At 39.6% G+C, this 15,992-nt stretch overlaps 1 protein-coding gene across 1 annotated transcript in view; it reads right to left on the bottom strand.

The window, feature by feature from the left end:
- Positions 1–6,619: 6,619 nt before the first annotated feature.
- The window catches only part of SLC9A9 (solute carrier family 9 member A9), a 176,530-nt gene continuing 167,157 nt past the window's right edge, over positions 6,620–15,992 (bottom strand). Inside the window, exons 15-16 of the mRNA XM_064385801.1 lie at positions 10,362–10,467; positions 6,620–9,858 (exon numbers count right to left, since the gene is read on the bottom strand). Coding sequence (XP_064241871.1) covers positions 9,637–9,858; positions 10,362–10,467 — 328 coding nt within the window. The 3' untranslated portion in view covers positions 6,620–9,636. The remainder of the gene's footprint in view (positions 9,859–10,361; positions 10,468–15,992) is intronic.

The raw sequence follows: 15,992 nt of genomic DNA, 5'->3' as shown, positions 1-15,992 counted from the left end.
TAGATAAGGTTCAAAGTTCAAAGCTAAGGTTTTTATGACTGTTAATCCTAGGGTGGACAGAAATTTCTTCTATCTGAAATATTTCCTCCCCTTCTGTACTAGAATAGAAACCTGAAATTTCTTATGAGGACATTAACCATTATTGTTTAGTACCTGAATTAATTTAAGATTTGTTTGTAAATTTGTGTATAGTATATGGGCAAATAACGTTACTCTATATTAATTTTTAATGTGTAAAATTAATAATAAATGGGCAAAATTTTAACCAAAATAATAAAATTTATTTATATTGGACTTCTGTTCCATAGAATCTTTAATGAAATCAGCACAATACTGTACAGCCTTTGATTTTGATGCAAAGGTGTTTTTTTGTTGCAAAACATCTGAGTGGTATTTTTGGCCAGTTCTACAGTAAATGCCCTGCAGAAAACAAGAGATAATTTAACTAAGCCTGGGTCACTCTGAATTCCATAACCTATGGACAGCACTGCAGTGGAACAGCAAAGGTATGATTGTCCAAGAAGGAATAAATGTAAAAAATGAACCATCAGTGAATGCCAAGGCTTCTCTAACTTTGTCCTGTCAGCTCTTGCACTGACTTTGCCAGTTTTCTGCACTGCTGAGACAAGAAAAAATATTTTATCTATAGAGGAGGCAAAAAAAGGACATGGCTGATTCTGAGGGCAGGAGAGTTTATGGCTGCCTTCACAGTGGTGTTTCCTGCTGACCCTTCCCTTCATACACACACTGCACTTTTCATGGCTCTCAGGGCAGAGCTGGCCCTTCTAAAGGTGACAGCAGGAGAAGCAGGGCTGTGAAGGAGGACAGTTTGCCATCTTGAGGGAAGCATCAGCATAACACTGACAGCAGGCACTGAGGATAAGTGCTGGGAATGAGGGATTTGTTTCTCCAGCCTTCAGGGTGGTGGCTTCTTGTCAAACCAGTTTACCTGGGAGCAAAGGGTGGAAATACCAGTCCTTGCAGGAGGAGAGTGGGAAGGGTGCATTTCGTGTCTGCCTGGAATGGCTGCTGTCCATGCAGGTGAGGACAGGCTCCTGCTTCCTTGGGAGCTTGTGGAACATCCTTTGAGGGTCCTTCACAGAAGTCTGTTGGGGAAGCTCCAATGCCAGTTGCCCAGCAGTTAGGCAACTGATAGCTATAATGTCTGGAAAACTGGCACAGAGTTTGCTGAGGCATCATTTGTCAAGTAGGTGGAAATAGGTTAAAAAGACAGGGATCAGGGCTGAAGCTGTTGGCTTTAAGGAAAGTAGAGATTCATGGATTGCTTTCATTGGACTCCGGTTTGAAGGCATTTTAAAAATGTTGTAGCTGTAACTTAGTTTGCTAATTATTTGGAGATTTTAATTTCTAGGTAATAAAAATCTCTGTAAGAACTGTGTGAAGGCAGGTGATGTATTAGTGAAGTTGGCCAATTTAATTTAAAAATCTTTTAAGTCATCTTAGTTTCAAAGAGTTTGGGTCTCTACTTCATAGTATGAAGATGTATCAATGTGAATTCATGTAAAACAGAGAATTCTTTTACAGTGGCAAAAAGTGAAAGCATTAAAGCTTCAATCCTCAGTTTATGCCTGAAGGAGAAACCTCAGTGACGTTATTAATTATTTTCTCTGTATGTATGTTGTATATTTGAGTATAAACTGCTGAGCTCATCTGTGTTTGTAGCTGCTTGTGAAGTGTATTTTCTTCATGTTTTCAGGATTTGGAAGAACAGATGGTGAAAGCTCTTCTAAATAAACTGAGTCCCAACCAGGGCTCTCTACATGCATAAATCCTGGATGCTAAAACCACAAAGAATGCAGGAACTTCAGACACTGTTTCATGCTAACAACCTCTTCTCTAGCCTTGCACTGTCGTGTCCTGAAGTTATACGTTTTTGCATAGAAGTTTGAGAAAAAATCCCCATCAACTGAGGCTGTTCTGAGCACGAGGCCAAATCATACAGAAGGCATGTGCTGGAGCAGCCAAGGGAAAATAAGCTGCAACACACTGGGCTTTCACACAAATTGTGGCTCTACTGAGAGTTCATGCAGACTGTTCCACACCACCTTGGCTGGGAGGCTGAACAAAAGATGAGGTCATCGCTCCTCAGGCTTAGCCTGGTCCACCCCAGGTAGCCTTGAAAAAAGAAAAAGGAAATAAAAAAACTCAACCCAAATGCAGGAGCAATGGCCTGAAGGGGGTCGGTCCTGTTTCTGTTGCTAATTTATTCCTTACACAGAAGCTGAGTTCACCCTGTGATAAAATCAGTTTAATTCCTGGAATAGGGAGCTTATTGTGCCAATCAAAATAAGGTATGTTTTATGCTGTATTTTTGTCTTGGAGGCTCTGCTGGGAGCACTGTGTGTTTTGGCACTTCTATGGGCTAATTTCAGTGTGTCTTTAGGGCTGTAGTAGGTTTCAGTGTGAGTATTCATCACTTGCAAAATTTTATTATTACACACTAAGTGTGTCATTACTTGTTCATTGAGGGTATTGCATGAGCAGAAAGGAATATTACAAATTACTTTTATAGTTGCGTGTACAGAAGGTGGAGATTTCTGTAAAATAGCCATAAGAGTTCTGTTCCTTGCGAAGTTCAGTTGGAGCACCTGCCTTTTGTTACAAACCTGTACCAATAATGCTCCTCAGCTATATGTGGGTTTTTTTAGGTGAAAGTTAATTTTTTGCAACTGTGGTTTAGTTATCCTCCCAGAGCACCTGAATGACACTAAGAATTGGGGAATCTGCATCCATGTGCCTTTTTACTGAAATTCTCTTCTAGCGCCTGTAAACCTCAGTTCAGGGATAGACCATTGCAGTTTTCCTGTGAACTAAGTCAGTGTGAAACCCTGTCAGATGATGGCATATGGGGGAGCTCATGCAGAGGGGGAGGATGCTTGTTCTGAGCCAAACATAGGGAGTTTGAGGGCTCCTAACAGATCTCTGTTACTGGTGTTTAGGCCTTCCAATATCGGGGGCTCGGTGGCTGTAGACAGATTCTTGCTGTAAACAAAACAGTTAAGAAATAGGACAGTGGTTTTGTTTTTTTTTTTGCATGGGCCTGATGGTTCATTCAGCAGAAACTGGAGTACTTGTCTCAAGTTTCCACTTCACATTAGCTTTCATCAGAAAAGGTGCTCCAGTCACTTCTCTAATCAGCAGTGGCAGCAGTACTCTCTGAGTACCAGCAGGAAAACGTGCCTGGACCACGAAAGAGCAAGAGAGCAGCACCACATTCCCTGCTCTGCCAGCTGGAAATGTCTGCTCGGTTTGCTGCAGTCAAACGTGAGCTCTCCCGTGGGTGAGGGAGTTGTCCCTCCTGGAGCTGCCCAGGCTGTGGGAATTTGTGTAAAGGGTGAAGGAGAGGGTTTGGATTTAGGCTGTGTTGGTGCTCTGTGCCAGCCCCTCCCGAGCGCTGCATCCTGTGTGCCCAGGCTTGGGAAGGACCATCCCCACTGTGAGATAAAACCATGCAGACAGAGTGCTCTTAGGATGTTTCTGCCTGGCACTGGAAATCTCCTATCAGCCTCACTGAGAATGGTTCTGCAGCTTTTCTTAAGGGTTTTTCCTCCTCTTGGTTCCTGTGATTAAAAATGCACGAGCTCTTGCTCTTAACATCTGCAGTGATAGAGAAGTGCCTAAAGGATGTTGCAACGTGCTTGAGCCTCTGATTTTGAGCATGATCACCACTGAGGGTAGAAGTTATATAGTTCATGCAATCCGGTGTCATATTAGTTTCTTTTTGAAGAACTATTTAAAATTGTGCTGGGTGTGGATATCATGCAAAGGGAGAATAGGACTTCATAATTTTGCTAGCTCAAGGGATGGGGCAAGTAAAGTTTTCATCTTAAAGATAAACCAGAGAAGGTGTAAGAGACAACTGGGTGAAGAAAATGAATAGCTGATGAAGGAGGGAGAGATGAAATAAGAGGACTGAAGAACTGGCATCTTCAGTCACTCTTCCACCCTTCTGCAAATACAAGGCTTGTGCTGTTTTTATTGCTTTCCAACAGTGCTGTTAGAGGATTAGCCTTTCAGCTTTGGTCCTTTTTTCTAATTTTCTTTAAATGTGGTCAGTCTTCAGCTGGTGGCTGTTCCTGCCTTTAAGTCTGTGGAACACCTAAGGTTTGTAATATAGTAGTGTCAGGGCTATCTATGGCTCAGTAAAGTTTTTAGGAGTGTTCTTTGAGATAATCCTTAGTTTCTCGCACTGCTTGATTTGGGTTTTGGCCTGAAGTTGCTATGAATATCTTTCTGATATTTTTCAATTTGAATCTCCTTGGCACTGATTCTTTCCACCCTTGCTCCCCCTTTCCTTCCTTCATCATTCATTTATTCGTGTCATTTTCTCTTTTATATTTTCATTTCCAGTCAGGCATACACTCTAAAGTTACTTTACCTCTGGAATAAGAAATCTTATTATGCTTATGGGATATTATCTTATTTCAATTCACTTATATATAACTTGTCCTAGACTTGCATGAGATCTAATATCATGGCATAAGATTATTTCTTTCAGTGTTCATCTTGTCGGGTGCAAGGCTCCATCTAGTCTCATGTCCTTATTCAATAAAGTACCCATACTTTTTTAATGTCCATCTGCTTTTGCTGTAACACAGCAGAAGCAGACAGCTTTGTGGTAAATAATGGTGTAGAACAGTGGCTGGAAAACGCTCCTGGATATTCTCTACCGCTTCCTGCACCAGAATTTCAAGCTCTGCTGGGTCCTCAGAAGGATGATGTTAATTTGATGTGCTCAGATTTGGGGGCCTCTGAGGCCTGAAACAATATTTATTCTTCCATACCTCAGATATGATTTTTTTGTAGGGTAATAATGTTGACCAGTAACACTGAATTAGCTGGGGAAAATGTACCTTCTAGTCTGACACTGGTGGGCAAAAAAAAAAAGAGGTTTATTTGTAAGCAGAATCATTCCTGTTGCAGATCATGCAGCAGAGCTTGTGCTGCCCTCGCTGCCTCCCCTGGTGTGTGGAGAGAAGCCTGCCCAGAGCCAGGTGGGCTGGTGTGGGAGGAAGCCAGTGTGCTTGTTCAGAGTGGGAAAGCTGGAAGGTTTGGAATTGCAGTTTCCTAACTGGAGACACAAAACCTGTGGGTTTTTCCTGTGGAATTCCATGGAAGTATGAGATGGTCTTGGCTGATGGCTTTTCTAGCACTGCTGGGCCCATGCAGAGCCGAAGGTGGAGATGGATGCCTGACACAGCTTGGGGTAACTACAGGAAAGTCCCTTTTTCACAGAGGGAAGACAAACCTGGGCCATAGACTGGCACCATGGGACTGACTGACATTGTTTTGGTTTTTAAGAATAGTCTGCATTTTTAAAGATGTGCCAGGATGTTCAGTAGGCAGATATAAGACTGGAAGTGTGACTTGCACCAGGCTGTTGAAGGGGATACTCACCTGCCTGATGCCCATCACTGCACTAGGCTGTCTTATTCTTTTTATCACTAGAAGGCATGAATAAAGAGAGAAATAATTACTCTAATGGCAAAGTTTTCTTCTGTGCTGTTCAGAAACTTGCACTCTACAATGTGATCATAATGTAAAAAAATGTATAGGTTACCAAGAGCAAAAACCCCAAAACACCAATAAACCAGTATTCAAGGAAACCTGTTTTGTCTAACTCTCCTGAACAGTAATATCTACCACAGTAATATCTATCTAAACTAATTGCTAAGCCCAAGGAAGGATGTAGTTTCATGGTCTGAAAACTGATAGGTTTTGGGACCAAGACTGTGGGATAAATTAATATTTGCTTAGAAAATTTGGGTCAACCGGAGAATTTTCAAGTTCTGAAATGCAGTTTCTAAAATAAAATTTTGACGAGTCCTTTACAGTTCACTAAGCAGAACTCATGTCTGCTGGGATTATATTGCCAGAGATGAACTTCCTTGTATTAAGTTATTTAAAATGCTCAGATCTGGTTTGCTTTAAGATGTCAATAAAGGCTATTTTCCACTTTGCTAGAAGGAAGTAGGGGAAAAACCATTTTGTCTTTAGAAGTATAGAATCACAAAAAATATACTGAATTGGAATTAGTCTTTTCCAATCTCTGCAGTGGCTTCCAGGATGTTGTCTTGGTTCTCTGAAGTTTATAGTTAATATTTGTATCCTAGGAATTCTCAATCTCAGTGAAAACAAAGAATTTCTAAAGCACATGTGTAATGCTCACATGCATCTAAAATACAGATCTGAATATTGCTGCATTTATGTTGTACCCAAATGTACACAGCACTCAGGGTGTTACAGGGCTCACATTTCTTGATGGCTGATAGCAAAATACAGAGGAAGAAAGGAAAGAAAGCTCAGCAAGGCACTTGAATAAGTTGCTAGGTGAAAAAAGGTGTGAACTGCTCTCATGGCTTCAAGGCAATTAATTTCCTGGCTGAAGTTATACACAGGGTTCATCAGTTTGGAGATAGCCTTTACGTTGTTATTATTGAAAAGTTTAAACTTTTAACACAGCAACATAAGTGTACACTTCCAACGGCCCCTGTTTTCAGTGAGGTTACCAAATATTGCACTTCTCTGTGAAAGTTATCATAGTAATCTGATATTTTCAGTAGAGTGTCTTTTTGGACTGGCTCTGCTGTGTAGCCAGGATTTTGTCCACTGCTTTCAAACTTAGCAAAATGCTCTTCATCGTTCTGTATAAAATGCTAGTTATTACTTTTGAAACCTGAAATGTTTAGCAGTATTCCAGATTTCCACCTTGCCTCACATTTTGGCCTTCATTCTGAATATGTAGTCACTACATTTTTGACAATATGTATTACATTTCATTTTCCAAGCAGTGTTTTATTAGATTAAGTCAGGTAGAAGGAATAGCTTCAGATTTATAATGAGTGACTTGCACATTCAGTCAAACACTGTGTGATATTGAGTAGTTTAAATCTCCAGTGTATAAACTGTAAATTACATTAAAGACCTCTCTTAACATTCTTTACTCTGTTTAAACAGTCATGCAGAATTATTGTCAGTAATTTTTTATTGAATACAAATATATAATTTATTCTAATGTTGTAACTCTCTTGAGCTGTGTCTTATGAAAAGAGTATCTTAAAATAGGGAAATGGTGAGTGTAATGGACAACTGAGATTCTTATTGCCATTTAGCAGAAGCTTCAGGTTTGCTTGCAGCTCATATTGCTAATTTTCCTAAAAGCCAATGATACTTTTGTTGCTGAGCATGATCCCAGATGATAAATACCCTTCCTGCTGGGACCACTGATTCAGCCTCTTTGGTAGTCTTAGCACAAAAATCTGACCTGTGAAATGTGAAGTATGACTTGTCTGTCATAAGGGATGACTTTCTCCACCAAGTAAAGTAGCCCTCTAAGGCATGAGGGTAGAACAGTGTGAAAAGTATTTGTTGCAGACTTTTTTTATAAACAGAGAATTTCAGACCCCAGAGCTCTCCATTTATCATTGTACAAATGTGAGAAAGCTGGACATAGGCACAATAAATCAATCAATCACTAAGCCCCTGCACAGTATGCTGCAGGATGCATTTCAGAGTAAAATCTAAGAGCAAAACTATTGAAGAGCTTGTCATTTCCAGTTCATGTCACAGATGTGAAAAACAGCTTTGCATCTTTGTTATGCTACAGCACTTTATGGATTTCCAGTGTAATCCAAGGACTGGAATCCATGCTTCCCAAGAAATTTAGTAAGCCTTTGAAACCAGAAACTGGCTGCTGAACTCAGGGAGGTGTTAGCACCTACCCCAAGAGCTTCTTGCTGGGTTGCCACATTTTCACCTCACTCCAGTGTCTGCGGGCTTCTCCTTCCTCTGTTCTCTGCTGTCTCCCAGTACTTGGTGACAAAACCTTCCCTCCTTACCCATTCTCCATCCCATCTTTTCCCAGCCCATGCAGCTAAACAAAGCAAAGCAAGGAGTTAAATTCAATAGTTCTAAGAACTTGTGATGCCTGAATATTATTTGATTTAAACCACATGGGGATTAAGGCTCTTTGAAGATCCTTGATTAGAGTTTAGGAAAAAATGAAATGCCAGTTTAAGGTTCTGATTTTTTGTAACAGTACATGCAACTCTATTTGTCTTCCAATTTGTGCTTAAAATAGTTCTTCTAGAGTCACATATAGCCAAAAATTAATTACACTGGAAAAGAGTGACTAAAACTTGATTATATTTGTATTTTAAGTTTCATTTGTGGTGAAATTAGGACCTATTCATCTTTAGGACTATTAATAGAGACAGCTTGATTTTTTTTTTTTTTTAGATAACAAATTTCTTCTTGCCCATTATCTTTCTATACTAAGGATGATCTTCCTTAGAAACTCCTGATGTTTTGACTTTCTTAGTAGGAACATCATCATGCATAGTTAGTTGAAACTTCTGCTGTGAGGAAAGGCACATGCTCTACAACAGAAAGCTGGTCTGTCCTTGGTTTTGCGCTGCTTAGCTCTGCTGTGTGCCAAAGCTATCTGTACTAATGCTTCATAGTATTTGACAGCCAGCTGTATGTATGGCTGAGCAGCTGGTTATCCATTTACTGTCTTTATGCAGAACAATGAACACTTTGAAGCATCTCTTGTGCAGTGTGTGTCTTTTTTGGCCCCCCTTTCATATCTAACCACCACAGTCCTCATTTCTAGTGTGAAATGAGTGTCCAGCTTAAGTAGACAGACAAATTTATCCTTGGAGCAGGCAGTCTGAAGATATAATTGTTTTGCAGAAGTATTTGGTTAGAAACAACTCTTCTTAAACAGTAAAAAAAGAGAAACATTTCAGTTCTTAAATCAAAGTATATGTTTAGAATGATCTTTCAAAACAAGAAAAGCTTTTTTCCCATTTAAGCTTTGCATGTTGCCAAGCTGTAAGGACAAATGCCTTTTGGAGTAACTACTGGTTTTAAACAGTGGTTGTGCCCATTCAGTGCTGCCACGAGGGGTGTTTGTTGCTGATTTCATACACCTTGATGTCTCCTACTATCAGTGTTCAGTTTGTGGCAGCCTACTGAAACCCTCTGTGGACCAGGCTATAAGGTGCATTTAGAAAGCAAATATTTGGCTGGATGTCAGGACAAGGCTATACTGCGGGCATGAGGCTGAGGTCTATCAAGACTGATGTGCTGCAAAGCATGTTTTAAGCATTTTTAGATCACGCTCTACTTGGACGAGGAATCTTCTGCTTCTTTCCTATAAATGTAATAGCTACTGAGTAGTTACGTGTGTATCATGTCAGGACCAGCTGTAGAAAAGAGCTGTCATCATATGAGCATGAATGTTAGGAAGTGATTTCTCTCCATTTTAACTTAGTGAAGACTCTCAGCAATATTCAAAGGTCTGTGTACATGTGAGTGGCACAGTACAGCCAGGTGCTGAGACAAAACATTACTGTAATGGATTTACAGTGGGCTGGTACTGCCCTACGCCTTTATCCTAAAAACTGCTACAGTCATAAAACCTGTGTATGGTTGTACGTATATGGGTATGATGGCAAACTCCTTTCCTGGAAGAAGCAGGCATTTAGTTGCTGAAATCTAAATTTTCTTTGATTTTTGTGCTTAGTACATTTTTTTTGACCTCTTGTTTACATAACAGGATTTTTTGTTTCCTTGTTTTCATCTCCTTTCTTGTGATTAACATTACACTGCTCATGCCAACGAATTCTTCTGGGGTTGACCTGCAGTGTGTTGAAGCTGGAGTTTGTATCCTCCTAATCCTAGGTCTCCTTCCTGAATATCTTCCTTGCCTGTAGCCTGGGTGGAGGCTGTGCTGTCCTGTGCTGGCACTGCTATGTGACCAGACGATTCATAGTTTTCTGTCAATTCGTCATTATTGATGATATAAACTGAGTCGCCGTCCTTCAGTTGGTCCTGTATTCAAACAAAGAAAAAGATCTGTGGAAGAGAGCGTCTTGAGGGAGATTTTTGTTAAAGCTTAAAAGAACAAGAACCCCGATGCAATTTCACTTTCATTTTGTTTCATTACTTGCTTATTTTCTCAGGTGTTCATTTACCATGTTGTTGATTAAAGCCAATAGTTGCTTACCATGTTTTGCTCTCAAGCGGTGTTGAGAAACAATCTACCCTTCAGATGTTTTAGATAATTTCAGTGCTTAAATATTGCTGTTGGGTAGCCAATAATTTCAGCATCTGGATGAATTATTTAGAATATATCACTCACATTTGAAGCTCATAGTATTTAGTGGCCATCCATGAAAATGTACCTTGTTGTCGTCTTCACAGCTGAAGAAATTGTATAATTCTTAAGCTTAAAAGTAAAGTATTTTAATAAAGAGACTGTACTGAAGTTTTCAATCTGAAGTGGCAGGTTTTGACTAACACCTTGAAGGCAATGAACCAAGCTGGGTACTTACCCCATATGCCCTGGGGCTGGTCAGAAGCCTGGCAACGGGGTCGCACCATTCAGGCAACGTTGATGTGAGAGGTGGCCCAGTGTGGGTCAGGAGAGGCTTTAGATATCTGTCAGGTTTGTTAAAGGATATTTGCAATAGACATACTGCTGGCAACATGCTGCTCTATTACACTAAGAAATTCAATTTTAAAGCACAAGAAAATAATCTTACTAAATAGAAATATATAAAATACTATATCCCTGCCCACCTCCCCCATTACTGCATATATTCACCTGTCATCAGTTTTGTTGAATGTTTTTCAGTAACAGGGAAAAAACAACCTGAAAACTCCCCCAAAACCCAAACCATTTGATGCTGGAAACCTGTCTTGAAAGGGTTTGAGAATGGCTGAAGGGAATGTCTTGGCATGCATAATGCAACAGGAGCTGAAACACAGGAAGTGTATACTAGATTGTCTCCTGATCAAATTGCATAAGAAATCACACTTGGAGCAAGACCCAGAAGAGTAAACAGGATAATTTAAGATGCCATTCTATCAGCTAATTTATATAAGAACAGTAGCAAATGTTTTCTTAAACACATTTCTTTAGCCTTTTGTAAAATCAATATATTTCTTCAACATACAGCATATTTCATCAAATATTAAATTCCTTTATCACTGGGAGTGTAAGCAAGTTGTTCTCTGTAATACTTTATCTTCAACATTCAATGCATTTCTTTTCCACTTCATACATCAACTCTTCTCTACATAAAATTATGCAAGTTAGGAACAGGCTTTATGCTATTGTCTCATACCTGCCTTTCCAATCTTTTTATCCAGAAGTGCTTAATTGAGATAAAAGAAAGACCTGCTCATCTTGAGCAATTACATCACCTGTGTGTCTGTCAATAGCAGCTCTCCCGTGAGTCCTTCAAGTTGCCTTATCTTCTCTGCCACTTTTACTCACAAAGTAATTTTCAGTGTTCTTTGGGAAGCAGATCTGTCAGCTATTTTTGCTGCTAGGGAAAATTTACTTCATTGATTTGTCGTTCCACTGTCTCTCCCCTGCTCCTTCTCTTGCTTTCTTGCTTGTGCCATCTTCCCCAGTCTTTCTCCCTGCCTCCTTAAACAGGAAAGGAACAAATGTGACAGTAGTGATTCAGGTTCTGCAGCAATATTGTAGAAATACTGAGGAAGGAACACTGAGCCTTGGGCCTACCCACGCCAGTGCCTCCTTTTCTTTCATTGTTGGCTGTTTATGGTCTCACTGCTTTACACAAAACACAAATTCTTTATCCTGAAGAGATGTAAAATATGCTTCTGATCCCAGTTAAAAATTGAAAGGCTAAATAATTTGCTGTTTCCTATATGCTACACACATGGAAATTGTTCTATAGTGGTGTTTTTATGTCCATATTTTATATTTATTTTTAAAAGTTAAGCTGCTTTCTATTTATTTTTAAAAGTTAAGTCAGAAGATTGGGTGATTTTTTTCACCCAAAGTTTGTGTGAAAAATTAATTGAGTCTACTTCAGAAAAGATGGTGAGATCATAACATAAATTCTCATCAGAACCATGATCAAGGTGAGGATCTCATGAGATCTAATTGTGTAGGGAAATTTTAGATTTGTCTCACTTCTTTTAGAGTAAAATCAAGTTAAACAATCTTTTCTGATCCATTCCAAATTTTATTTGAAACCTCCAAACTGCCAGGCTGTTAAGAGCTATTATTAAAAAGCAAAGTATGAAAGCCATTAATTAGAGTTGTTCTGTTTTCAGCACTTCAGAAAAACCTAATTAAAAGACCAAAAATGGAAATACAAGCCTCATTCTAAGTTTTTAATCTTTGGAAATATTTGCTTTGTTATTACAAACAACTTGAATTGTTTGAACTGAGTTGTCAGACTGGGCGTAAAAAAGTACAGGCTTGTAAGGGAAGTTGCAGTTGATTATGCTGAGTTCTGTCTGCTCTGTTCTTTCATTCTTTCCAGAATAAGCAATTGAAAATGAGTATTACTCTACCTTTCTTAATGCCCTGATGTCTGAGTTAGGCCTTACTTGTAAGCAGCCTTATAATTTCCTAATGAGCATTTATCTCACTCTGTAAGAGTTGTGTTTTTGCCCATGCTAGCACAGAGCCTTGACCACACCAAGTAGGAGGGGCTGTGTGCTAAGCAGACAATCTACCCAGCCACCACAGGAATCTTCAGCCCCTTGAGCCACTGCTACTTTTAGCATAAACTTTTGTCTGGTGTGTTTAACTGGCTGGCATTTATGTATGTGGATATTCTGAAGTTGAGTGATTACTCCATTTTGCAACAGGTTCTCTAAATCCCCTTCACTTTGCATTTGCTCTGACACATTCATTGTGTGCTGTCCGTGCTTCTGCTCTGAAGCCTCTTGAGATGCAGCTTAAAGTGAATGCAATTTTCTTGTGCTTGTTGTGTTGATTCTGTAATAAATTATTTATCTTTGTTCCTTATTTAACTAGTTATTATTCAGCCCACTCAAAGAACTTAAATTGCACTGGCCTATTTTTCATTGTTTTAATAACCTATGCCATAAATGTTTCCTCTTTATAGTTGACACAGTTGCTTTATAGTATTACAGACATAATCACATCGTTTAGGGCAGCATAAAAGAGGAAGAAAAATCCGTGTGCAGCGCTGGCATTTCAAAAGCATATCAGATGTGGGTCCTACAGCATTTTAAGGCTGGCAAGAAGCCTTATCACACTCCAGCTGCTCTGGTTGCATCTCCAGGGAGATGTAATTTAAATAGTGTAATAGAAAAAGGTAGATGTTGCACTAAGGCTGCTTTAAAAATTTGGAAAAACGAAGTGCAAGCCTCTTGGCATAACTGGGAAATTACAGTCAAACCAAATTGGTGCCTGCCCCGTTCAGGGATGGGGAGAAGACAGCAGGGCAGAGCTGCTTTGCCCTCCAGCCCTCCCTGGGCACACAGCCCCTCTGCGTGGCTGTGCCACACAGCTGCCTGTCTTACAGAATGTTATTAATATTGGAAAGGTGGCGACTTCTGAGTTGTGAAACTGGATTAAGGATGCCAGTATAGGCACGTGCAGAGGATTTTAATCCATATGTAATGCAGGAATGTTACCATACCCTGCTTTTATAATCAAATACCCATTTTCTCATTGATCTCCTGGCTTCTGCTCTCAGTTCACATACCCAGAAATGTTTACCCTGGTTTGCCTTATTGCTGTTTGAAACTGCCCAGGCAGTTTCAGTCTAGCCAGGCACAGTTTTTCTCCCTTTCTGTCTCACTGACACCAGGCTCAATATCGAAATCTGTTTCCTCGGTCCTGGTTCAGTTTCTGTCTATTCTGAGTTTAACTGATCTGATGTCCTCTTTGCTCTAAGTGAAATGTATTTAAAAATAATCTCATGAAGATTTATCAGGAATCAAACATGGAACTGTGAACTGACTTTTTTTTTTTAAACATTGTCTGAAACAAATATCTGTTATTGAAATCTTCCTCCTGTGTAGCTCCTGCTTCACAAAGATACATCCTCCTTTTCAGAGGATGTTTTCTTATATCAGACTGCTATAAGTGCACAATTGTTGCACATGTTTGATATTCTGATGCTAGGTGCTATATTTCTGCTGCAGGCATGAATCTCTAGAAGTTAATGTCACCACCCCCCAAATTCATCCTTTGTGCAATGTTTTTAAGATTTCTTGAGCTTTGCAGATTTTTTGGTGTCCTTTTTGTGAGTATTTTGGAGTCTCAATTTGTAGATTACTTATGAGTTTTTAATATTAGTTTTTGTTGTGTTTAGGAGGAAATGTATTTAAGAAAGGTATGAAAGTAAAGATGTAATTTCTAGTTTTTCGATCCGTTTTTCGTAATAACGAGACCTCACATTTTGCTCTTTGTTAGAGTTCAGTTTGTGTGTGGTTTTTATTTTTTAAAGGATGATTTGGTATAAATTACGTGTTAGTCTAAAGGGCAAACATTTCCATTTTGATAGTGTTTGACTGGGAGCAGGCAAACCATGAAACTTTTCCCTGGCTGAGCTGTGCACGTGGCTGACTCCTGCTCCCAGCTGACCGAGATTGTTGGGGTGCTGTAGAGCACAGCTGGTGTGCAGGACTGAGCTGGGGGGGCACGGAGACATCCCAGCTCTGCAGTGCATGCACAGCAGATTAAAACGCCCCAGAGGAGGAGAGGGGTTTTGGAGGGGGCTCTCCTCCTGGCTCTTGCACGAGAGGATGCTCTACATGCTCTTGTGTAGCACGGAATTTGTAGAGGATGGAGAGTTATCACTGTAGACTGGTTGACAAATTGAATAATAGTTCTGTTAGATGTAATTGGTAGAATAACAGATGTGTGTTTGGAAAACCCATGAGATCTATGGTGATTTAACATGTAAAGATAAGTTAATCTGCACTGTGGAAAAAGCTGAGGAGGAATCACCAAATCCAGCATAAATTATATCTTAATTTTAACTTATAGCTGTTACTAGTGAATTCTGTTTTAGTTCTTTGACTTTTTAAAATCTTTTCAATGAGTGCTTTAAAAAAAATTAAAAGTCTGCTACTGTTGTAACTTAAAAACAAAACAATTGAGGATAAAAGAAATAATACTGTAGCTCTGCAAAGTCAAATCGTCAGATCTCTTTAAATAAAAGATTTGTTCTTTCTGTCATTGTGTTATGTCTGAAAGAAAGGGGAGTAGTGAAAATCAGTATTAATAAGATCTGATTTAATGTGCATTTATGGGGAAGTCTGTCTGACTCCAGATTCAGATGTAATGTCAGACCCTAAGAATTAACTCTGGCTTTTTTGCAGAATAGGGCTAAAAATTTGCTGCTTTCAGCTTTGAAACTGGAAGTATTGCAGAGATGTGGGTAAAATGGAGGAAGTTAGTGGAACTGATCTTAGTCTCATCTTTTTATATAGAAGTAGCTGCAGACTGAGAAGTGGCTTGTTCTCTTACGTGTGCTGAGTAAAATGTCTGGGGTATTTGCAGACCACAGTCTTAGTTGATAGCTCCATGAGGCAGAGCAGAAAACCAAGACATCTTACTCAAGTTATTTGAAGTCTATTATATCCTGAATATAACGCCTCCACGTAAGTAAAAATCAGAGCCCTAAATGGAAACCTGCTTATATAACTGATGAGTGGTAATGCAGCTACTCTGGAAAATGGAAGGATAGAGCATGCAAGGGATGGAAGTATACTCATATAAGATTAAAAAAGAATATACGAAGAGACAAATTAACATTGGAAAGAAGTTTGGAAAATGCAAACTACATGAGGCAGAAAAAGAATAGAAGGAAAACTTTCCCTGCCATCAGTTGTATAGTAACAGGAAAATGACTCTTCATCTGACAAAAAACCAGAAACCGCCCCGAAAAATAGCCTCCCAACTATCCCCAAACAAAACAAGCACTACCACCCCCACCACCAAAATCAAAACCCCAAACAAATGAACAATACCAAAAAACTTAGAACCAACTAAACAGCACCACCAGAGATGCATGAGTCAGCTAGATGCAGTGAAGAGGTGAGGCTGCTGCACCAATCACACCGGTGTTCAGGACATGCAGGGGACTTTTCTGAAAAATGTGTGTGTGATGTTGAGTTGGCATCATTGGTATCCCCTATTTGCAGACACCTTTCAGCAG

This window comes from Passer domesticus, chromosome 11, assembly GCF_036417665.1.
Source record: "Passer domesticus isolate bPasDom1 chromosome 11, bPasDom1.hap1, whole genome shotgun sequence".
In the NCBI taxonomy this organism is placed as follows: Eukaryota; Metazoa; Chordata; class Aves; order Passeriformes; family Passeridae; genus Passer; species Passer domesticus.
This window is presented reverse-complemented; position numbering and strand designations above follow the sequence as displayed.